Below are 24,896 nucleotides of genomic sequence, written 5' to 3' on the forward strand. Positions count from 1 at the left end.
AGAATTACCAGAACTATGGAAAAGAAAGCTGCTCAATGGGAACTCTGCACAGGGTCTTCACTTGCTTTCAGCAGTAAAGGGTTAAGGGTGAGGCACAAAGCCACAGTAAGCCATGCATTTTTAGCTAGGACTGTCACAATAGATACAATTCACCTGTATCTAAAACAGCTACACCATATAGGTTGTAATTACTGGGTTATAAAGATTATGGCTGTTATTGAAGGTTTATGTCTGACCTTTATTTTTAATGTGGGGGTTTTTTTGTATTTCACTCCTTTACAGCATTCGTATTCTATTAGCTATTTCTTTCAGTGGGCTTTCATTGGAAGCCAGCAGCTAGGAAGCTCAGCTAGTAGCTAAGCAATGCTTGAGTTCAGAAATGAGCTAAGGATTCCTGCCTCCAGGCTTGGCAAGCACTGGGATTGTTATGGAGGTGATTCCATCAATTTCTGGAGGACAGCCAGCTCATGTCTCTTTTAAATGCTCCTCTCAGCAGCCAATTCGGTCTGCAGTTGCGTGCATCATGTCGATTCAATATTATGAGGATAAAAATACACAAAGAGGCCAAAAAATGGAAGCCCAGAATGATGGTATACTTGAAATTTCAGTCATGCTTGGGTTATTCTCTCTGATAATTATTATCCCTCATCTTTTGAGATAGTAATGAAAAACACTACAGTGAGATGCTGAAAGATTTCTTGTTGCCAAATGGAAAAAATATGGACTTAACTCTATTTTATGGGTGAATCAGGGGAATTAAAAGGAAGCTTTATGGTTGCCTTTAATACAGTTACTCAAATCAAACTACATATTACGCTTGTTTGATCACTAGATTCACCCTGCCTCTTACCTCCTCCCTACACCCCACTATGTCTAACCATTTTAAGGTGATTAGATCAGCACCACTGCACAATATATCCCACTTACATCAAGATCATTCTATCTACTGATTGTCTGCTGAAAGTCATGTATTACAGTAACTTAAATTAGGCATCGTGTTAGGGAAAACAATCAGATACACAGGAGTGGAAAACCACAAGTATCCAGCAGGCTAACAATACGAACGGCACACAGACAGTAGCTGATTACTCTTGCTTTAGTGAAGAGGAAAGGGTTTTGCAATCAGAAAATCCGTGTGTGTGTGTGTATGTGTGTGTGTGTGTGTGTGTGCATTTGTACTTTATTGTGGTACTGGTATTTTTTTTCAGTATGTTGTTTGCATGCAACTGCTGGGGTAATCAAACCTCACTCACTTCGCTCCTTGAGGCAACAGCCCGATGAAGAGGGGTCAGCCACATATTGTCCTTGGCATTGACACGAGCCCCTGCAAATAAACAGTACAGATTATTGACATGCTTTTGATGTAATAAAACAACAATAATAATATTAATACATTTCTTGGTAACAAAGGCCAGGCTGTATAGATATGCACAGAATTTATCACAACCTTGCTAGCATCAGTTATTTCTACTTTGTTAACTCTTAGAAAATTACCTTACTTTCAAAAACCAGAAAGGTTCAGCAGTAAGGTGGGTAGGGGGGCTAGGTTGTCTATCAAAGATTAGCAGGTCTTCTTAGGACCAGGCAAATGTACAAGTGATGTCAGGAGGCTGGGCAGCTGAGGTAGGGATCTGAGACCTGATCCTGCAAGCTACTGAGCCTCTCAACTTTTGGAGCAGACAGCATTTAGCATCTCAGGATTAAGTCCACAGTTACTCACCCAGGAGGAGGAGGACGAGAATTCTTCAGCTTGGAGTGCTTGTTGGATGTGTTAGGGAACTATTTAGAGGAGCAACGGGGGAAGGTTGGGCATCTGGATACTGTTGGGTCACTTGTTGAGTGGAGGGGGTAACAAGAATGTTTTGGGGCAGCTAGAGTGGGGTGGGTCAACAGAACACACACTAAGAAAGTGAGCTTCCACATCCATGTGGGGACCCAAATTTAGTTTTAAGTAATATTTTAAAGCAACCCATTGAGGCAACAAACAAGGAGACATCACTGGAGGGAGCAGAGAAAATAAAGACAACACCTTATTTTAAAATATTATTATTATTATTATTGTTTGAAAGCAGAACATTTTATAAATTAGCAGAGTTGTCTGCAAATCTGTCCTGGATACAATTGGATAAGCTTTAGACAAGTATAAGTGTCCTCCATATATCACAATTGAGCCTTAAAATTCTTCACTAACAAAAAGGATGTTTTAACCTAATTTTGCACTAGGACTTAAGCTCATATAAAGTACCCAATACAGGGACTTTGGTTTTAATTTTCCCTGATTGTAGTGGATCATTCAAGGTCTAAGCACCAAAAGTATTTTCCAAAACCCCACTGCTTATGGGTGCTTACAAGTTTGCCCTTCACTTGTAATGGTCATTGAGAATTTGGTTCTAATGATCAGAATGGAAGCAATTTCTCTGGGTTTCCTTTCAGGTTTGGAAAAGGTTTCAAACCTCCCAGGTCACCTGGCTTCAGAAAAATAACATTACAATTTGTCAAAGTGCCAATATAAGACAGTTATAATCTATCTGACTGGCCTGGGAGTTTTACATCTAATGGAACTTGCTATGCCCATGCAAAACGCATGTCTGGTTTATTGAGTTAGATGTTTGATTTGAGAAATTCATTGATGATGGATTTACCTTTACAGATAATTCTGATATAATGAGTAAAACAGAAGTGAACTGTTAGCCTATTGATCTTCATAACAGGATTATTATTTATAATGCAGTGGTGCCTAGAGTCCTCCATTATAGAGCAGGGCCCCATTGTGCTGGGCACTGTGCAAATACAGAACAAAAAAGACAGTCTCTGCCCCAAGGAGCTTTCAATCTAGGATTCCAATGTAAATTGTGTTACACCATTTTGGGTAAGTCAGGGTTGTCAGATGCAAACTGCATGGCCTAAATCCCAATGACTGGCATCAAATATTTCTTTTCAAGGAATGTATTCTGTGGTTCAATTTTTTTTAACTGAGGTTCTCCTGATTTATCTTCACCCATTCAAGAACTCCCATGAGCAGATGGTACCGAAGCAGAGAGGCTTATGGGACGAATAGCATTATGTGATAAGCAATTATATCATTCCTTAATATTCAGCAACTATAGTGGCATCTGAGAATAAGAAGATGATTAGAAAATCCAGGAAATTGTTTCTTTGAGTAGCTGGTTAAGCCTTTCACTGATCCACTCACCCTTCAAGAAGCTGAATAGGCAGCTGCCTAGAAAACCACCAAGAAAATGATAAAAGCAAAATGATCACGACACACACACACAAATTATGCAGCATGTTCTCAATCTTATCTCCCTCTACTGTTTTCCACATCCTTTTCCTCTGTATGTTTTTCAATGTGCTATTTACCTAACAGAGTGGAATGGCTCATTCACAGCTAGTTTAGTCTATCACACATTTGTAAACGTTTGTCTTTCCAGATGTTTCACTCAATACACCTTGTTTGGTTTAACCAAATGCCTAGGATATATGGTGTTACGCATTTAAGCATCAGCTTCCATCCAGGGATCTCAAAGCACTTTTCAATTTTAGTATATGTGCTGCCGAAGCGACTATTAAGAAAGACTCTCCACATTCCTTAAAGGTGGGGAAATGTGACATTGTATAGATGGTAAAAGAGAGGCACAACGAAGGGAAGGCCTACTTTGTCAAAAATGCTCTCTGTTTTTGGGTGCCAACTTTTAACACCTAGGCAATGCTTTTCTGTTGCTGAACACCTACACTGCCCATTTAAATCAGCCCCTGACATCCAGGCCCTCTGTGTTTCCATTAGGGCACCCAAAGACAAAGGGACCCTCAAGTCAGTGAACACTTGTGAAAATGCAGACCTAAACATATGTCTGTCTTCATTGCAAAGTTAACCTAGGCTCTTAGCTGGGTATTTTCTAAGTAGGGGGTCCTCAGAAGGCAGCTTTATAGCTGTCCTCCTCAGTCTCAGCACTGGAGGAATTCTCCTCTGGCTGGAGACAAGGATTTTAGAGCCCCCCCCTCCTTTACACTGCTCTGGCCTTTCTATCCAGTGCGAATGGGCTGAAGCAGGAACGACAGTCTCACCCATGGTACACAATGATCCAGAGCCAGTGGATGAGGTTTGGCTGGTAACTTATTGGAATTCACATTGCCTATAAGAGCATGGAGATATTCTTTCCAACATAAGGAACACATTGGAAATCAAGAAATGAAATGTATTTTCCACAGCAAGGCCACATCTTCACTAGGTAATGCACTAGAAATGCTACAGGAATTCTTGGGAGATACGGGTCAGAGCTACCTCATCTACTTATTAATAGAAATCTTCTTTGTGCTGCTACTTGCAATCCTTGAAAAGATAATGCCTCTGCATCCTGCTCATATGCTGACAGCTCACAATAACAAGATATGCCAATGACTACATGCTGTATTACCACATGTCAAAATGAAGGTAATTAATCTTTACCGCCTGTTGAAGAAAGGCTTGCTTGTGTCTAATGTATTGGAGAAACCATCCAAGCTTAGTCTGTCAATGTAACAATATTCACTCACGTTTTTCTGCTGGGATCAATGACATACTTGATGATCACATGTGAAAATGTAAGTCTCACAAGTCAAAGCTCCTTGACTAAGGCAACTGGCTAACCTACGGTTTCTAAATATATGATGGACAGAGGGAATGTGCATAACTTTCTTGTTTAGTTGAATCCCTTTTTTGCTTTCTCCAACCATTTTTTTTTGGACAACAAATTCCGCCTACAAGCTGTCTGTACAACTTACATCTGGTGGGAGAACAGCAACATCAACATTTAAATGGAAGAGCTTTGTTACAGTACGGTTGCGTTTAGGATGTACATATCACTGATAACTGGGGCATCAAGTCAGACAGAATAGGAATTTTGAACAGAGGGTGTAAATGTCAGTAGGAATCTTGACGGATATTGCTTATTCCATAAAATACCACTCATGGGCTAATGCAGTGGTGTTTGATCAAGCTGCAGTTTATTGTTACAAACTTTGATATTGCCAAGTCATTTATCCATCACAGAACTAAGACCATATTCATTACATGAATCCAATCTGAAAATAGTTTTATTGTTTTGGATTAGTAACAGCAGTCAGATGCAGAATGCAAGACTCAATTACAACAACAATGGTCTGATGCCATATTGCAGGGGTTCTCAAACTGGGGGTCAGGACCCCACAGGGGGTCGCAAGGTTATTATATGGGGGATCACGAGCTGTCAGCCTGCACCCCAAACCCCGTTTTGCATCCAGCATTTATAATGGTGTTAAATATATTAAAAAGTGTTTTTAATTTAAAAGGGGGGTGTCATACTCAGAGACTTGCTATATGAAAGGGGTCACCAGGACAAAAGTTTGAGAACCACTGCCATATTCCATTCAGTTGGAGGAAGAAAGCTACCATCTGCAAACCATACTCAGATAAAATCTTAGCCAATTTGCACTCTTACCGCAAACTAAAACAATTTTTTCCAGATTGTAATAAATTCAACTATCTTCCCAACCCTCACTTTTAATTTTTGGTAATCTCTTCACATTCTGCATTTGGTCACAAGTAGAAATGCTATATTACTGTGAACAGCCCCTTTTTGTGAGTTTTCCTTCCCTACTAAAACAGCAAAAGTGTTGGAAATTTTGCAGCAGAGCTTTTTCTTGTGAGATTTAAAGCCCAAATTCTTAACTAGAGAGATTCAAGGTAAGCCTCCAAATTTGCTCATCTGAACAACGAAAACTTCATTTGAGGTTTGCTCTTCAGAAGACAAATTAGCAATTAAATAATTAATTTTTATAATACAGTGTGTGTTTATGTGCAATAATGTGATTCAATCTCTAGACTACATGTTACACATAGCAGTAGCTGTTTAATGCTACAGAATCTCAAGAGCTTGACGATCAGATATACGCCTGCACTCAATTCTTACCACATCAAGGATGCTGATAAATTTATTTCCTACTACAGCACAGTTATATTTTTAATATGTGCTCCTTACTCTTTCAGCTTGTAGCTTCTTCCTCACCCTCAGTCAGTCTACTGTAGTGGAATAAGCCCTACTCTTAACAATCTGGTTTAGAAACACATGACCTTTGGACATTTGCAGGCACATCCAGGAGTTAGCCGTAATCTTCTATGCTTCTTGTGAGGTGCCAACTCTACCTTTTATTCCGACAACTATCAATCGTGCTTTTCATTTTCAAAATAGTATTGAAGCACTACTAATTGTTTATCACAATGCCTTTACAAAGGTAGGCGGGTATTATGTTCCTGCTGCAAATTGGAAACCAATACAGAGAAGGTTACGAAAATTCACAGTCCAGTGCTCAATACCCTGTCTCAGTCTTTACATTGCACAATAATGCAAGGAGAGATTTGACATTCCCTTCCTAAATCACCCCTCATACACTATATATACATGGATAGGGATCCATCCATCACTATGCAGCAAAAAGTTAAGCATGTGATTAATCCCACTGGAGACATCAGGAGTTAACACATAAGTCCTTCACTAAATAGGGATGGTCTTAAGCATGTGCTAAACTTGTTTTCTGAATCCACAAATATCAAATAGTTTTAACCCACTGCAAGTTGGTAACAATTTGTAGTTTTGGTTCATTGTGTTATTCTCAGAGTATATGTTATGTACCTATAGCAAGCAATTTAAACTGGTTCTGTTATCCTGCAAACAGCATAATGCTCCTTGGAACACAGCGATGGACAGGGCCTGAATTTAACCTGCATAAGTTAAAGATGCCTCCCTTGGGCATTCACTGTAGTTTGTAACATTGGCTTCTCTGTTGACTAATTCAGTCTTCACATTACCTGACAAAATGAGGAGCTCAATGATCTCTGCATCCCCCAGAAAAGCCGCAACATGAAGCGGGGTGCGTTTCTCACCATCCTGTAAAACAGCAAAGATTGCACAGCTATAAAAGTATGGTCGACACTGGTAAGAGCTAATGCTAAAGTGTCATTAAGCTTTGATTTTCTACCAGTTTCTCATATTAGAAAGATGGGACTCAACCAGTAAAGAATGAACAAAACGTTCTGAACCAGGCATTTCTCTTTAACAATCCACAACTTACATGCTATATTTTTTCCATCAAGCATGGCACAGAAACTATCCTTTTCTGGGTATTCCTTTTCACATATATAGTGAATGTAATTTGTACCTCTCTTCCTCCCAACCCTGGAGAAACAGTTATGCATGAGGGAAAACATTGTCCTCAATTAGGCCCTTTTTTAAATGTTTGCTGCTTTGCTGTTATACTGACATAATTCAAATCCTTCTGGACATCAGCCTTTGTGATGCAATTTGATTGAACAACACAGCACAAGGCTCTAAAAATAAATCCTTCTGAGAAAGGAATGGAGCAGTTCACGAGGTCATTATAGACAGAATGCCCTTTCTCTGCACAGGTAATCCAAATACATGCAGCCTTTCATAAAGTGTTCATCAGTAAGTTATCAGAGGGGTAGCCGTGTTAGTCTGGATCTGTAAAAGCAGCAAAGAATCCTGTGGCACGTCTGTTAGTCTATAAGGTGCCACAGGATTCTTTGCTGCTTTTACAGATCCAGACTAACACGGCTACCCCTCTGATATGTGGCACCTTATAGACTAACAGACGTTTTGGAGCATGAGCTTTCATGGGTGAATACCCACTTCGTCGGATGCAAGTAGTGGAAATTTCCAGGGGCAGGTATATATATGCAAGCAAGAAGCAAACTAGAGATAACGAGGTTAGTTCAATCAAGGAGGATGAGGCCCTGTTCTAGCAGTTGAGGTGTGAAAACCAAGGGAGGAGAAACTGGTTTTGTAGTTGGCAAGCCATTCACAGTCTTTGTTTAATCCTGAGCTGATGGTGTCAAATTTGCAGATGAACTGAAGCTCAGCAGTTTCTCTTTGAGGTCTGGTCCTGAAGTTTTTTTGCTGCAGGATGGCCACCTTAAGATCTGCTATTGTGTGGCCAGGGAGGTTGAAGTGTTCTCCTACAGGTTTTTGTATATTGCCATTCCTAATATCTGATTTGTGTCCATTTATCCTTTTCCGTAGAGTCTGTCCAGTTTGGCCGATGTACATAGCAGAGGGGCATTGCTGGCATATGATGCCGTATATTACATTGGTGGACGTGCAGGTGAATGAACTGGTGATGGTGTGGCTGATCTGGTTAGGTCCTGTGATGGTGTCGCTGGTGTAGATATGTGGGCAGAGTTGGCATCGAGGTTTGTTGCATGGATTGGTTCCTGAGCTAGAGTTACTATGGTGCAGTGTGCAGTTACTGGTGAGAATATGCTTCAGGTTGGCAGGTTGTCTGTGGGCGAGGACTGGCCTGCCACCCAAGGCCTGTGAAAGTGTGGGATCATTGTCCAGGATGGGTTGTAGATCCCTGATGATGCGTTGGAGGGGTTTTAGCTGGGGACTGTATGTGATGGCCAGTGGAGTCCTGTTGGTTTCTTTCTTGGGTTTGTCTTGCAGTAGGAGGCTTCTGGGTACACATCTGGCTCTGTTGTTCTGTTTCCTTATTTCCTCGTGCAGGTACTGTAGTTTTGAGAATGCTTGGTGGAGATTTTGTAGGTGTTGGTCTCTGTCTGAGGGGTTAGAGCAGATGCGGTTGTACCTCAATGCTTGGCTGTAGACAATGGATCTTGTGGTGTGCCCGGGATGGAAGCTGGAGGCATGAAGGTAGGCATAGCGGTCAGTAGGTTTTCGGTATAGGATGGTGTTAATGTGACCATCACTTATTTGCACCGTGGTAAGTTGTTGACTCAAAATAGAGAAGTCTGGCACAGTCTAGTCCAGTATTGCCAAGACCAAGCATTCAAAAGTCTTCAGTCAGGCCTCCCCCCAAAAATCCTGAGATCGGCTTAAACACAAAGAGGTTTTTGAAGTTCTTTTTGTTTGCCTTCTGGCTTTTGAACCTTTAGGGTTCATGTTTTCAAGCTTATCTCTGCAACCAGGAGGGCTAGAAACTTACTGTAATTTAAAAATGAAAGACAAAATTCTTTTGTATTCTCATGAATCCAAGGTCTAGAGCTTTAAGAAAAAAAATCCACCAAATATTACAAGACTCACAATAAAAATCACAAGAGCTGGTAACAGTTCTAACCAGATAAGTACTGTGTTATCGTGCACTTCATATGTTTATTTATATTTAGAGCCAAACAACATTAAAAAACATACATACAAAGAGATCTAAGTGCCCTATCAGTTAATAAAAGCTACAATAACAGGACCACCCAGTATTAAATATTCATATACAGGTAACAAAGTAACTCATCAGCCAACAAATCAAAGCAATGGAAAAGCCCCATTTATATTCCCACCCCACTCCAGGGACATACCCCAGACCTCTGTCAAGTAAACAGCTGTTGCAGAATGCCTTTAGGATCATCATTTGTGGGTTATTCGGACCATCTTCAAAATGTTCTGTAAACACTAACAAATCAATGCTGCAGAATCTTTTTTCTTCTGAACAATGAAGAATGTTTCCCCAGGCTACACTATACACAAGCACTGCAAGACTAGGAGCCACTGATGGACAGGGTGAGTTATGGGTGGGAGGGTCTTTAAGTCTCTCATATGTATAGATTATTACAAAGCCTTAGAATTATTTTAAAAAAATCTAAAATACTGTAAAACACTTGAAGACAGACTACTCAAACACAGCCACACTGATGGAGGAAAGACTTTCTCACAATCTCCCTTTCTCACCTGGTGGGGAAGGTATAATAGTATTAAAAATTTCTAGTTTTTCACTTCAAAAATATCCCCACTCTATGCACTTGTAGGCCAGAATTCTCAAGAAACCTCAGTGCTTATTAAGGCACCTAAGTAAGTGGCCAGACTTTCTAACGTGCTCACTACTCAGGAGCACCTGCTGAGAACAAAAGAGTGCTAAGCATTTTTGAAAATCTGGATCTACATAGTTTATTCAGTAACATTTTCTATGATGTAATATATTATGCTTCAGTTTGCATTGGCAGGGCAAGCGTGCGCTGTGGGATAGTGCACCATAATACTCAGAAGGATTACTTCGTGCTTCTCTCCTAAGACTGTACAATACATGCAGAATCATAAAACAAAAACTGGTCAAAATCCTGAACAAAAATAGAAATGTTTTCAGTGCATTATTTTTTTTAATTAATGCATTGCACTGTAGAATCTCTCTTGGGTTTGGGGCAATATTAGCAACAGTTCTTGCATCTGTCAACTCTAAGCTTTATAGTACCACCTTGTGACAATATACAAGGCTTGATAAGAGAACAGAGGGATGTGAAATGGGGTGTTGGTGATGCAAGTTCAAGCAAGTATCCAAAACAATCCCGTTAATTGATTGATGGCTTATCAGGAATATTTCACAATAATTCAAAACTCAATGGGGACTTGGCTGTCAGAAAAAAAGGTGCAACAGGAGAGTGGAATTTTGTGCCTGTGACTTGTTTCGACATAACATTTTGAGGCAACGAGGTATTTAGTGGATCATCTGATACAATCAATTCATACGGTCCTAAAAATAAAAGCACCAACCCATTGACAAGCAGAGCAATGTCTATCCACAAGCATCTGATCCTCAGATATCGAAGTCATTGAGAGATGACTTCAATATCAGCAGAATCAGGTTTTAAACAAACAAAAAAGTTTTTTTTAGTGGTTTGGTTATTTTTAAGCCTGATTTCTACGTTTCCTAGATGAGAAAATAAATCTTCTGCCACCTGTCACAATTGAGCACCGAACAACAAAACAGGGCTCATGCTGATGCAAGTTATAACTGAAGAAGATAGACTTGAAATAATTTCTAAGTAAAAGGCAAAAAACAAAACAAAACCCAACCCTCCAGAGGGTGATCATTTATTGGGTTACTGCTGAAGAAGCCTGACTATTACATCTGTAGCTGAGAATGTATATAAGTAGGTCAGTCAGAGGATCATTCTCAGGTTCCTGTTTATGCTACAAAAAGCATAACAAAGAAAACAAGAGGAACTAGGGCATATGCACATACAATGAAATTCACTCCTTGTATTCACAGCCCACACAAAGACCATCCGCCAATTAAATGGTGCCCAATCTTTGTGCTGAGCCTACGCACAGAGAGATAAGTTCAACCACAGACATAATTTTGACATGATGGTAGAACAGTGAAAAATCAATGAGGTCTAAACATTGAAGGCTACAGAGAGAGAGAGAGAGAGAAAGCAAGCATTATTTCAATCTGTAAAAGGTTTGGCAGTAACTAAGTTCATATAAACATTTAAAGGAAACAAAGAAGCAAGAGAAGATAGTGAAAGGAAGACTGGACACAATGGTAAGATAAATAATAAGGCATGTTTCAGATACAGGACTTAAAGGAACTAGACAATAGATATGTTACATGATGGCTAAGACAAGTTACTGAAAGTGAGGTAAACAGTCCCCCTTCAAAAATGAATTAATTTGTTGCCTTGGTTCACAAAAGAGCATGTGCATCTACTGCAGGTGTCAATGAAGATGTAATGGAAAACTAATGTCTGCCTTCATTTTTGGCCATATGAATTGGTTGAGCCACAGAGACCAATGTAATACATTCAAAATACTGCTTAGCACAATTAAAATCAGAATAATACTTAACCAACTGCCAGGCCTGATTCTCCTCTCACTTACACCAATGTCAATCAGGAGAAATGCCACTGATGTTAATGGAGATAAGAACAGAATCAGAGCTAAAAAGCTTTAGGGATTCACACTTTCTCCAAATTAGCCAGGGTCAATTTACGAGGCAGACTAAATTACATCATAATGGATGCATATCAATGACTAGAACAGAAAATTACTCAAATGTAATGGAACAGTCACACAGAAAGAACCTTCAACTTATTTAACACAATTTAAGCCACACTTACAATTGCTAAGAGATAGGAATGTATTTACATAGAACGGACAGTTCATAAGGTGGATGGTAGTGTTGATAGAATAATTCAGGTTCAATTTTACTTCAGAAAAAAATAATGCAGGGTGTTGGGAGCACAGGCACACTTAGGCCTGCTGGAAGCCTGCTGTGAATTTTAAGAGTCTGCTCTAATAACATTTAACAGCATGACCATAAAAAGAACTGCACATGTGCACAAAATTTCAGAGCAATTGTTTAGTGCTGCGCATGTGTAAGAAATTGCAGAGTAATCATGTTTGTGAGAAAAAGAAAAGACAAGATAAAGTAACTAAAAAAGACCCGTCTGAACTAAAACTAAACCTGTACTGATGGGAGGAGAGTTGACATGGAAATCAGAGACTAATACATATGTATAAGAAAAGATACCAAAAAAAGTTATAAATAAATCTGTCTAACAAAAGAGGGTTGAAGCTGTATTGTCCGGTCCAGAAGGCAACTGTGATGAGATCATCCTGATGAGCTCCTCACTTATAAGTAACTGATCACCACTTGCTAAGTGTTTTGCCTTAATAAAGATTTGTTAGACCCATCTTATGAGTAAGTGAATCTCAATCCAACCTACAGTAGGCAACTGATTAGGAGCTACTAAGAGGAAAGAGCAATTGAGCCAGTTTAGCTCCTGGGCTATTTAAAAACTAGCTATGGTCAAAAAGTTTATTTTGTAAAAACAACATCTTTCTTGTCAATATTTATTTTCCTTCAGTGATTCCTCTGTTAAACTGTGCAATTTACAAAACAAATCCAAATGCCTAACCAGGAGCACCAGCTGGCATATGAAAGTCAACTTGTGTTATTTCTGCTCTCTGCATTTTCAACAGACATAACCACCCATACAGGTTTCCTGAATCAAAACTTAAGGCCGGACCCTACTAATCTTAACCCCCTAGGTATGTTTACACAGCAATCAAAAACCGTTGGCATGGCCGCTGCTGGCCCAGGTCAGCTGACTTGGGCTCACAGGGCTATAAAATTGCAGTATAGACATTCAGGCCTACACCCAAAAGTCAAGAGTTGCATGACTGGGTCCTTAACTGGTGATTTTGTGGATACCATATGAGGTAGAATAGAAATGCATTTTGCACTTACACGAAGGATAAGGATAACAACGTTGGGTTTTTATAGCACTTTTCCTTCCATAGGGCTCAGAGTATGTTACAGAGATTTGTGAAAACTATCCCCTGCTTTCAGATGAGCAAACTGAAGCACAAAGAACTGACAGGCTTGTCTACATGGTGCGGTAAGGTAATCCTGCTTGAAACAGTACTTCAGTAACACTCACTAGGAACCTTTTAGAGCACGTTAGCAGGGAGTACCGAGGCAGTTAGAGTGCAACACTTGAGCACTCGACAATTTATACCCCTCTGGTGTGCACTGCCACATCATATAGACAAGCCCTAAGCAACTTGCCCAAAGTCACTAGCAAATCAGTAGCAGTTACAGCAATAAATCCAGACCTCCTGTCTCCCAACTGCATGCACAATGCAGTTTCCCCTGATATATTGACCCCAAAGTCCCAACAGTAGCTTGCTTATGTCAGTGAACAAGGCACACAACAGAAAACACAGGAAAGAGATATGTGCAGTAGCAAGTGGCATTTTATAATCACACTTCGAACTACATGTGGAGTATTTCTATTCCAGTACTAGACTTTTCAGGATCCAGATATGCACAAATAACTCTAGCTAAATGCAGGTTTGCTCAAGCCATCTTCATTTACAAATGTGGTAGTGTGATGTATTAACAAATTCCAGGCCTAGTCTGAGAATGCCAGCATTGAGCAAAATACAGGAAAAGCTGGATTTTTCAATCAAACAAGGACATGTTGTGAAATGACAAGACACTTATATAAAGTCAGTGGTTACTAGCCTAGAACAGCTGCGCTTGCTAGTTAGAGTGGTTATTTTGTCACCGTTACAGAAAAGGTCATGTGCAGTTTCTGTTAAATATAAGTGACTCATCCCTCTTCTTAGATAAAATAGGATTTAAGGAAGATATGTGGCTTGCAGATCACTTGTCTAAGAGTCTCAGTCATTCTGAGGTCTATCTTATTGGCTGTTGATGTGGATTCTGTAGGGGCCAAATTAAGTCTTTTAAATAATATTTTTATTAATCAATCATCAATACACAAATGTGACTTTATGAAAAGAACACAGCTTTTTCTCACTGAAAATGGAAATACCATTTATTAAATTGTATTAAATCTTCAAAATGATTTTTCAAATATCTCTTTACCTTACTCTGACTCCTAGTAAGGGTCATGCTTATGGGTTTTGGTACTATACTTAAAATACCTTTAGTCTAATTCTTATAGAGTAAGACATTGCACTGGAGAATATTAAGTCTTATGTATAATAAGTATCTTCATTATTTTGGATGAATTCTTGATCTATTATGACTATGTGGATTATTTAAGGTAAGCAAAAGTGCTCAATATTGTTTTGCTGCTGGTTCTCTTTCTATACATAATCTCAGGCCAGGAAACTATGGCTTCTCATATTGGACGACTACTAATCCTCGTTTGTAGCTGTGCACATTGATATCATCCCAAATTCATGCAAATATATTTAAGTTTCTAGCTTTCATGGTTGCAGACTAAAAAGCTTGAAAGCATGACATGAGTACTCTAAGCTCAATAAACAGAAGGGAAATAAAAAGCATCCGAAAATTAGTATTTTTTTTATTTTAGGATTTTGTAATAAATGATGATGATTTTGGGGGGCTTGACTCTCAAACTCTGAGCACTTCATGCTGGCAATGCTACTTTAAGGAAAATGAAACCAGTCGCATCTGCACACTGCCTATGCATTTTAATTTGTACCCCATCCTTCCAGCTAGTCCTTCTCAACCACTTCACTTCAAGAAACACTTGTGTAGTTCTTCATAAAATGACTGCAAGAGACTTTATTACTATTTTTTTTAATGGAAGGTGAAAGTGGAGAATAATGGAGAGGTATGCAGTGTTCTTCCAGACCTGAAGAGCAGCTCCCGTGTAGCTCGAAAGCTTCTCTCTCTCACAAACAGAAGCTGGTCCAATAATGTAGAGGTATGTCAGCAAGCTCTCCTAATGAAAGTCAATGTGATTTGAGCGACTACTTCCCTTATGCGCCTTTGAAAATCCCAGCCCAAGTTATTAATAAATCCCTACGTAGATTAACTGTAACAGATATCCCAGCAAAGGGGCTTAGGAGTTTAAATAAATAGTACACGTAGATGGTGCTTTGACTAGTAGAGCTGGTGAAAAATGCTATTTATTTTCCATGAAAAAGTTCAAACATGATAAAATTTCTGGCAGACTCTCTCTCTCTCTGGCATAAAGAAAAAAAGGAAAAAAGAAAAAGGGGAAGAGGGAAAAACAAAGAAGTTTTTCAGTTTTCAAAAACCAAAAAGTGAAAGAACAAAAAGTGTGTGAAGTGGAAGATTTAAACCTAGATGAAAATTTTCCATAAATTATTTTGTTTCAGTTGAAAAGACATTTTTCTGTGAAAAAAATTGACCTGCTCTCCTGCCTGGTGGGCTAGAATCCGGAAGCCCTAAACAACTGCCTAGGTTTCAAATGCCCACCACTGGTTCACACTGTGTACAGTGCCATCACTAGGGGGAGGGTCAAAAAGCTTTTAGGGAAGAGAGAATGAAAGAAAAAAAATTCAAAGAGGTCCCCGCCTTCTTCTCCAAATTAAAAAACAAACAAAATTACATTTATATTTCCATGTATAAAGGGTAAGTATTAAAAATACCTGCCTGCAGCTAGATCAGTGGTTTCATAGTACAACATATGTTGGTCTATAAAACTAAGACATGGGGATTCCAATCAAAATCCCTGTTCCCTGAGCTGTAGGCCAGTGAAAATTGCCTGCAGACCCACCTCTGGGTAAAAACAGTCAAACGTTTAGTGATAAGAAGCAACTACTGCCCACTAGAGAAAAAGTATCATTGCCATCAAGATGTAAAAGCAGCATCTTGTTCCCCATGAAGACCAGTGAGAAACACAGAGCGGTCACTCTGACCTCTATCTTGGCAAAATGAACTAAAAACAAACAAGCCGTTCTAAGCCAAACAGTTACAACTTTTTCTTGGTTACAAAATAAAAGTCCCAATTACAGAAGCATCATTTAGACCTCAGAGTCATTTATTTTTTAAACACACACTTCCAGGCTAGGAAAGATATTGTTTATATTGCTAGGTTACATAATTTGTTCTTCTAATTTATGATTTGCTCTGAAGTCTTTTCCCAAGGTTAATATTCTATTTCCTTAGATAAGGACAACTCTCATGCTGCTTTGACAGTTTACTATTGTTAGGTATCACTGATTTTTCATAGTTTCCCATGTCCCATTTTGTTCTGCCATGCTAATAGCTCTTCTGCTGTGGGCTCTGAAACATCACATATGACTTTAGAAATTCTTAAAACTCACTGTGAGAGTAGTCAAATCATATTTTTACTTTATATTTACATTTGAACTCTTTCAACTTTTTTACTATTAACCAAAAATGATCGGAAAACAACCCATCACTAACAAGCAGTGCCAAAGCTTCCTGTCACATGGCTAGAAATAGCCAAGCATTGCTGAAATGGTTACATGGAAGGAATTGGAAACAGACTGAAGATAATTCGCATATGCAACTACCGTGACTAGCCAGCTCACAGCAGATGGGAGATGTGGTGTTTTCTACCCATTCTTTTAGTGACATTTCCAGTATTTGGTATTTATCTGAAATTACTACTTTAAATTTATATTTCTGAATATATCCTGAAAAATATTTTTGTAATTACTGCAAAGAACATTCCATTTCTTATGTACAGGCAGCAAGCTGGTGGGTCAACAGAGTCTTGCAAGGGCTTTCATTATCCTGAACAGAATTCTGCATAAAAATGTTCACATCAATTATCTTTTTTCCATTAAAAGCCATGGTGTCCTCATAGAAAACATATGCTACCCACTTAATATTTTACCTGGGAATTGAGTACATCTCCATAGCAACAATACCCAGCAACCTTGGACTGAAGGGGACATGAAAACATTTTATGGGTAGAACTTGAAAGCATGTAACCATCTGGATCTGCACAACAAGAGCTATTTTTGACAAACTAATATGCAGTATAAAGAACAGATTACTCACCTTGCAAGTATGTCAAAATTCCATTATCATCATTGGAGAAAACAAAAATAGAGGGGATATAAAGGAGACAATATTTTACAATTAGCATCTTTAGAATCTTATTTCAGGACAGGACACAAGAACTGATAACAGTACTGACAGAAAGACATCAGCTTCACCTCAATCTCTCCTTTCACCCCTCTATATGAGCCTGATCTGGCTCCCATTTAAGTCAATGGCAACTCTTTCTGTTGATATCACTGGGAGTTGAATGGAGCCGTTTAACTAAAGCTGGGGAATCACTGCTACAGCTGTAAGACAAATCTCTAAGTCTACCTCTTTCAACCAGATATTTTACCCACAATGGCCACAGGAGCTGTAGTTCCAACCAAGAGCCTCCTATGTTGTAAACAAACCAGACAAACCACTGGAACTAGCTCAGAATAAAATAATGGTGATTTTTTTGGTCTGGAAAAGACCCAAGGTAAGGATGTTTAACTTAAAAGACCAAGTTGACAGCCTGCAAATCTCTGTGCTGTCTCAGCACCACAGTCTAACCAGCTCCACAGCTTACCAACTGTACTCAAGATGTCAGCAAAAACTGCTCATTTTAAAGTTCTAATGTAATTGAATACAAAGGGGAAAAGTGTAAGACAAAAAACAAACAAGTTCCGAAAGAAGAGCAGGCTCAGTTTTGAGATGTTCCCCTATTAAATACTTAACCTCTGCTTGTTTACAGCTGTTTACCATGGTCTAAGCTAGACATAAGCCAATCTATCCTGCAATAATTCCTCTGTGTGTATATCACTGGCCAAGCTGCAGCTTTCTTAATCTTGTTGTTTGAGATAGCTGTAGTGAAATTAACTTAGACGTTAAATATATTCAAATCCTGAATGAAGGTCAGTCCCAAATCTGCAAGGGCTCATTAGTGAGAAATTTTACAGAGATTCAAGATATACTACTTTCAGCTGTTTTAGTTCACAACAATAGGGATTTGGACAAAACTTACTGTCCCTGACTGACTTGCATATTTGAAGTAATTATGGTACATGTAGGGAATTACTACCCTGTGCTAGCAGCAAAGAATCCTGTGGCACCTTATAGACTAACAGACGTTTTGCAGCATGAGCTTTCGTGGGTGAATACCCACTTCTTCGGATGCAAGTGGTGGAAATTTCCTGGGGCAGGTATATATAAGCAAGCAAGAAGCAAGCTAGCTTGCTTATATATACCTGCCCCAGGAAATTTCCACCACTTGCATCCGAAGAAGTGGGTATTCACCCACGAAAGCTCATGCTGCAAAACGTCTGTTAGTCTATAAGGTGCCACAGGATTCTTTGCTGCTTCTACAGAACCAGACTAACACGGCTACCCCTCTGATACTTGATACCCTGTGCTGTAGATACTTATTTGTTCCAGTAATAATTAGGAATCTATTTAAGCCATGAATCTCTAGCTACCAAATATTTTCCATTTTGTTAGATTTTTTATACTAATGGAATAATTCAAATTGAAATCATGACAGTTCATAAGCACAGTACATACACACACAGTCACTTACCAGAGCATTAACATCCTCAGTTTTGTAGATCAACATCCGTATCTCCTCTGGATCACCGCTGAAAATTGCTTGGACCAGTGGTGGCTGGGAATAGAAAACAATCATTAAAGGTTTGGTTTTTGTTCTTTTAAAGACAACATACTATTCCTTCTAACATTTACCAATACAATGCACAGACATTATGCATTCAATCCTTCGTCAGTCTCAAATCAACATGAAAATCTTATAAGCAAGGTTTATTAGCTTGCACCAGGTAAATCTGTATGCATGAACACGTAAGTGTACAGAGCGGGAACCCCATTAAAATGGCAGCTTTTGCCAACAGATACCACACAGTCAGCACGAAGTATGAGGTTACCAGTTTTCCCTTAGATACTTCTCAGCTCTAGCTGTCAGCATATGGCGAAGTTTTAATAACAATCACTCTACAGACATATTTAAGCAGAAAATAAATGAACAGCAGTGTATTTCTCGATGATTATTATGCATCTCAGGTTAGTTTACTAAAGAAAAAGCCATTAAGCACAGTTTAACTACCCAAGACGTGAAATAATTGTCTCACTGCTTGAAATTATGAAGTGGAATGTACAAATATATAATAAGGCAGAAAGAAGGAAAAATCTGGCACACCCATTTGTTAAGTGTTGTTGACAGGGGAAAGATGACATCACTGCCAGTTAATCAGAATGTTGACGACTTTTCTCTCTCTCTCTAGGTTTGTATTAGGCCCACAGCACTATAGTATCTGAACTGTCAAGTAAATTGACAGGACACAATCAACTTCAAAATCTACTCAATTTAAAAAATAATGGTTTCAGATACCAGACCACAGATCCTGTGCCAATGTTTGCAGTTTTACAATCACATTTTGCCTTTTTTAAAAATATTTGTCTCTCCCCGCTAGTGTATGAAAAGCCCACATAAGCAGCAGGGGGAAATGACTAAGACCCCCCTATTCCTGTAAAGGGTTAAGCACATCTGTAATGCAAATTGACTTCAAGGAGACTACTCAAGAACTCAAAGTTAGACAGAGCTTAAGTCTTTGTAGGACAGAGACCTAAGTGACTATGCACAAAATGCTGTATACTGCACAATGTCAACAAACTAAAGGAACGGGGAAGATTATCATTGAAAGAGGATGGAAGAAACACTGTCCTCTGAGTTCTTACTTGTAACAAAAGCAGGTAAAAAAATTCTGACAGACATGATTTTTAAGAGAGACTAATCGGGAGAAGAGGCCAGAGAATTTGGGGACTGGATGGATACAGCAGATGTAAGGAGGGAATGCAAGATAGGATGAAGGAAAATTGAGAAGAGAAAAAGGTTAGTTAAGTGGAAGGTTGAGGTGGAAATTGTTCCTCTCTCCCAGTATTTTGGAGGATAAAATTAATAACATATATCGTATATACTCATTCATTATCCTGCTCGTTTATAAGCCGACCACCCAAAATGGATAAGTAAAAATAGCAAAAACTGTATGTCCCTTTCATAAGCCAACCCTATATTTCAGTGGTTGCAGAACTTTGTCCGGAAGCGGTGTGGGCTGAGGGATGTGCTGGCCACCGCTTCCTGCCTCCCCCATTGGCCTGGAGCAGTGAACCACGGCCAGAGGGAGCTGCGATCGGCCAAACCTGCGGACACAGCAGGTAAACAAACCGGCCCGGCCGGCCACGGGCCAAAGGTTGCCAATCCCTGTATTAGATATTCAATTCAATGATTCCATAGAGTTTAAAATCATCAAATTTTGGTGTAGACATGTTTATAAGCCGACCCCCACTCTTTGATGTGTCACTTTTTTACCAAAAATATTCGGTTTATGAACAAGTATATACGGTACATATATCCAGTTATGGATAGTACACTTTAAGAAATGCTGAACACCGAAGCATTATTATGCTTCCACTTCATCTCTCTACTTATCAGGTGTTCAGTTTGTGGAAGACATTCTTAATTAGGCTCCCCACTACTGATGATGCTTTTGCAGTGCAGGCTTCAAGTTCTCCTCAAGCTCTTTCTCAATGCTGCCTATGTTATCGACAATAGAGCCGAGGCAGGTGAAATCACCGACAATCTCAACTGGCTGGTCGCCCACTTAAATAGTAGAGCCTGCAGCACGTTCAAAATCATCAACCGGAAGAACTTTGTTTTTACCCTAATTAATTTTCAGACCGACTTTTGATGCAGAGCTTTCCAGGGCTTTACGTGTCATGACTAGCTTGTTCATTGATTTGAAAACTAGCGCTATGTCGTTGGCACAATCTACATTGGTGAGGTTCTGATCATGATGGCATATTCCTAAACTGCATTCACTTACTGTCTAGTCAAGCACATAGTCTATGACAGCATTGAAATGTTCTGGGGTAGCAACACATCCTTGTCAAAGGCCCAACCTAATCTGGAAGAATGAGGTTCTTTTCCCTTTTCCAAGAACACAGTTTGAGGAGCCATCGTATAGAAGATGGAACATTCTACACAGCTTGCCAGGGAGGTCTGTGAGTTTCAAGACCAGTTAAAGCGATTCCCTGTCACCAGAATCAAAGGAGGCCTTGATATCCACAAATGCAATGTGAACAGGGCACCTGAATTCTCGTGCCTTCTCAATAAACTGGTGCACAGATGAAGATTTGCTCTGCTGTGAAACATCCAGGAGTGAAGCCAGCTTGTGGTCTGCTCTCACTCCTCAAGCTATCAGTGGCTCGGCTCGGGGCAACAAGAAAGAAGCAAAATCTTTCCCCATGATGGACAGAAGAATAATGCCTTGATAGTTACAACAGTCTCATTTGCTGCCTTTACTGTGGAAGGGATTCACTTGTTATAAATAAATTACAATGACACTATTACTATTAATTTTAACTATGTGAGAGAGAGAGAGAGAGAGATCATCCATCATTTCATAAAAAATGACTGTAAAACTTATGGGTCTATAGCTGCCTTCAGTTACTCCTATGCATCCACTGACTAATGGATATTGTTTCTGAAGTGCACAGTAGAGGAGATAAAGGTTTAGGGTTGCAAAAGACGCTCTAAGATGTGTGTGTGTGTGTGTGAGTACATGGAGAAGATAACATCTTCATATGATATGCCTATTTTTAGAAAAATATGCCTGAAATATTTTGCAGCATTATTGCTTAAATTTTAGGTCAGAGTTGAGAATGTGCATCTGCTGGTGGTCATCATAAAAAAAGGATTGTTGTATCTGTTGGCTGGCAGTGGGAAAAAATGGAGGTTGTGTAAGTTACGTATGTGTTGATGATGGATGTAGGATGATCTGAACTGATGATTTCCTTGATTTTCAGTCAATGCTGTTTACACACGGATGACTAACTGTACCAATGATTGTTTTATTTTGTTGGGTGGGGCAGGGTGAAACTTCCTAGGTTTTTTAGTAGGGTGTGATTTTTTAAGTAATGAGACTGACAGATTTAATGTGATATTCTATTGATAGAACAGTTAAAATATTTATTTATTTATAGAAAATGTTTTGACTGAAAATGCTCCAATTCCAAAAGCAGCAAAAATTCTAATATGAAAAAAAAAATTGGAATGTGAATGTCAAAAAACGCATAGTAAACTAATGGAACTGGAAATAGAGTGCATGTGTCATTCATGTTTTTTCTATTCCAGATTTTTAAAATGTGTACACTTGCTTTATTGATCTGGATTTTAAGTGGTGTCAGATTCCAGAAAAGAGGTCATTTAGGGTGTGTCCAAAATTTTCTCTTAGAAATCCAAACCAGCAGCCAACATAAAACTTTTGTTTTATTGTTCTTCTATAATAGCTATTACATTTGTGATTATGAAATGTGTCAATAAGTTTTCTTACTGTAGTGAATAAGTGACATTTCTTAAAAATAACTTCTAAGATATCTTCTGCAGAGATTTTTCCAGGTTTAGGTGCATTGTTTACTCAAAGAATCATGTGGATGAGAGATGTTCCCCAAATGTTATGTTCTGCTCTCCAAAATTAGAGAAGCACTTTCCCCTAAGGATAGGTTAGCTCTGTCGAGGAGAAACTGAAGCAGTGAAAAAAATATCTGAATACAGATTCAGGAGCACAAGGTTCCCTTGGACTTTTCTTGTGTATGCAAAACTTTATTTAGCAAACTACTAAAACATATACCTAACTTTACTTCAACTGGACAGTCATGAACCTCACTTTAAGCATGTGAGTAAAGCACCTTACTGAACTGAGACCATAGTGAGTATCTCAGTAGTATACAGAAGCAACTCCAGAGGCATTCCATGCTGACCCCCACACCTTGCTTGAGAAAAGGAGGCTGGGGACCACATGGGGAAGCTGATGGCGCCTCTGGGTCCCAAGGCAGTGCAGCCCAGGTCGGGCCTGCAACTGCCCCCACCCTTGGGGTCATGTGGTGCTGCTACGGTGACCCAAAAGGACCCTGTGTCCTAAGGTGGGGCCAGGTCTGTTATCGTGGGACTTTCTCTACACCAGCTCACATGGGGAAGGGGGTCAGGGGGTCACATGAGGCTGCTACATCAGCTGGAGAGTGCCCTGCATCCCTAGGGGCCCTGCTGGACCTGGTTCTGAAAGCTGCTCCCCTCTTCGCAGTGGGCCACTGAAGACATACTAAACAAGGTCAAATCTACAGGGGGCACCAGGAGAAAAGATTGCACCATCACAGCCAGCCAAGAGGAGACACTCACGAGAGACAAGTGTCCGCTTTACAGGATGCATACTAAATCAAATCACCAGAAAAAAATCAGGACTCCCCCCTTACAACTTGAAAAGACAGTACATAATATTTGTAAATAGCATTCTGCCTGACATCCTTTGGGCTGGGATAGGGGATGCTTGAAGTCAACGGGAGTTGGGAGTTTGCAGCAAATACAGGACTTGTCCATTTGTGCTGCATCTGTGTTAGTGATCATTTTATTTCTTAATAAAGCTACTTTTCAAAAAAATAAACTCAGTTTTACCATTAGACTTAAGATTTTTTTCAATTTGTCTTGTTACACACTATAATAGCGAGGATGAGCTCACTTACAGAGATTCTCCCCTCCCCCATATTTCCCTGCACAAGGTATGTGCACTCATTGTGATGGGACATGCTACTCTGCTCGGTTCTGAGAGAGGCAGAAGAGTGACTGCATTAGAAAGTACCATCCAGGCCAAAGTTCTATGGGGGAGAAGAAAGGGTTAATCAGCAGAACTACAAAACAACCTGCGGGGTGGTGTCCCAGCACCACTCACCACAGAAAACTAACTGTCCTGTACTGTTCTTACTCTATATTGACACAAACAAATCTTTGCTTCCTCCAGTTTCATCATCCCATTAAGGTCCATAATATATTAGACATCAACTAGATGTAGAACACTCTACAAAAAATTATTTTTAAAAAACCACATTATTCAAAAGGCATTTCAAGCATAAAAAAACAAAAAAACTATGCAGCAAAACAAAAGGTAGAAGGTAAAAGCAGTCATACAGACAATGCAGTGAGACAGGTGACATTTTAATACAGAACAAATTAATCTTTTCAAGTCTTCACAATGCTCAGAAAAGACCAAGGGACTGATTCTGCAATGTTCAAAAAATGCAAGATGAAGCCTAATATTTGCGTTCACACATTTTTTTTTGCCATGCCACTGTTGACAGTACAAATACAATAATCTCTTCTCTGATCCCTATTCTATTTCTGGCTGTCAGTTTGGCTCCAGATCTTGGCTGCTTTCAATTTTTCTTTAAATAGGCAATCTTTTGCCCTAGGGATGGCTAATGTTTCCAGGTGAAACAGAGGTTATTTCCTGCAATTCCTGGAATCCTGCAATTCTTCTACCCAGAAAACCTCAGTGACAAAGCTACGTTGTGGCAAACTTATGGGCCAAGTCACTGAAAATAACTCATCACTTTTTAAATTTTAGGTCACTTCTAAAAAGGGAAAGAGCCAAACAAATTGATTCAATTGGCCAAGTGTCTTTTCTTCATGCTAACTACTTCAAACTGACCATTTGCCCCAATTTCTGTATATCATTTTAAAATGTGTCTGGAGATCACATCTCCAAATTACCTGAACAATTAACAAACAGGGCTTCGGAGTTAAATGAATCAAATGGAGACAGAGATAACATGCTGCAGACTAGTTAGAATCTGGCAGTATTTTGTGGTGTCAAAAACAAGGCTGACCAAAAAAATAATGTAGGGGAAAAATTGATTTATTCATCAGTTCTGGTGATAACAGACTTTTCCCCAAGCTTAAATGAAATATGTAAGGGCTAAACTATACATTATCTTTAGGATTATAAAGGGAAGATTTCCAAAAGCACACATGAGTTTCAGGAAACCAAGTCTTA

At 39.3% G+C, this 24,896-nt stretch overlaps 1 protein-coding gene across 5 annotated transcripts in view; it reads right to left on the reverse strand.

Annotated features, from left to right (window-relative positions):
- Positions 1-24,896, reverse strand: part of ANKRD44 (ankyrin repeat domain 44) — a 213,811-nt gene that overhangs the window by 92,605 nt on the left and 96,310 nt on the right. For all 5 annotated transcript variants that reach the window (XM_045032495.1, XM_045032492.1, XM_045032496.1 and 2 more), the window contains exons 2-4: positions 18,584-18,667; positions 6,824-6,902; positions 1,254-1,324 (exon numbers count right to left, since the gene is read on the reverse strand). In XM_045032495.1, the coding sequence (XP_044888430.1) occupies positions 1,254-1,324; positions 6,824-6,902; positions 18,584-18,667 (234 nt within the window). The remainder of the gene's footprint in view (positions 1-1,253; positions 1,325-6,823; positions 6,903-18,583; positions 18,668-24,896) is intronic.

Source organism: Mauremys mutica, chromosome 10 (assembly GCF_020497125.1).
Source record: "Mauremys mutica isolate MM-2020 ecotype Southern chromosome 10, ASM2049712v1, whole genome shotgun sequence".
NCBI classification, from domain to species: Eukaryota; Metazoa; Chordata; order Testudines; family Geoemydidae; genus Mauremys; species Mauremys mutica.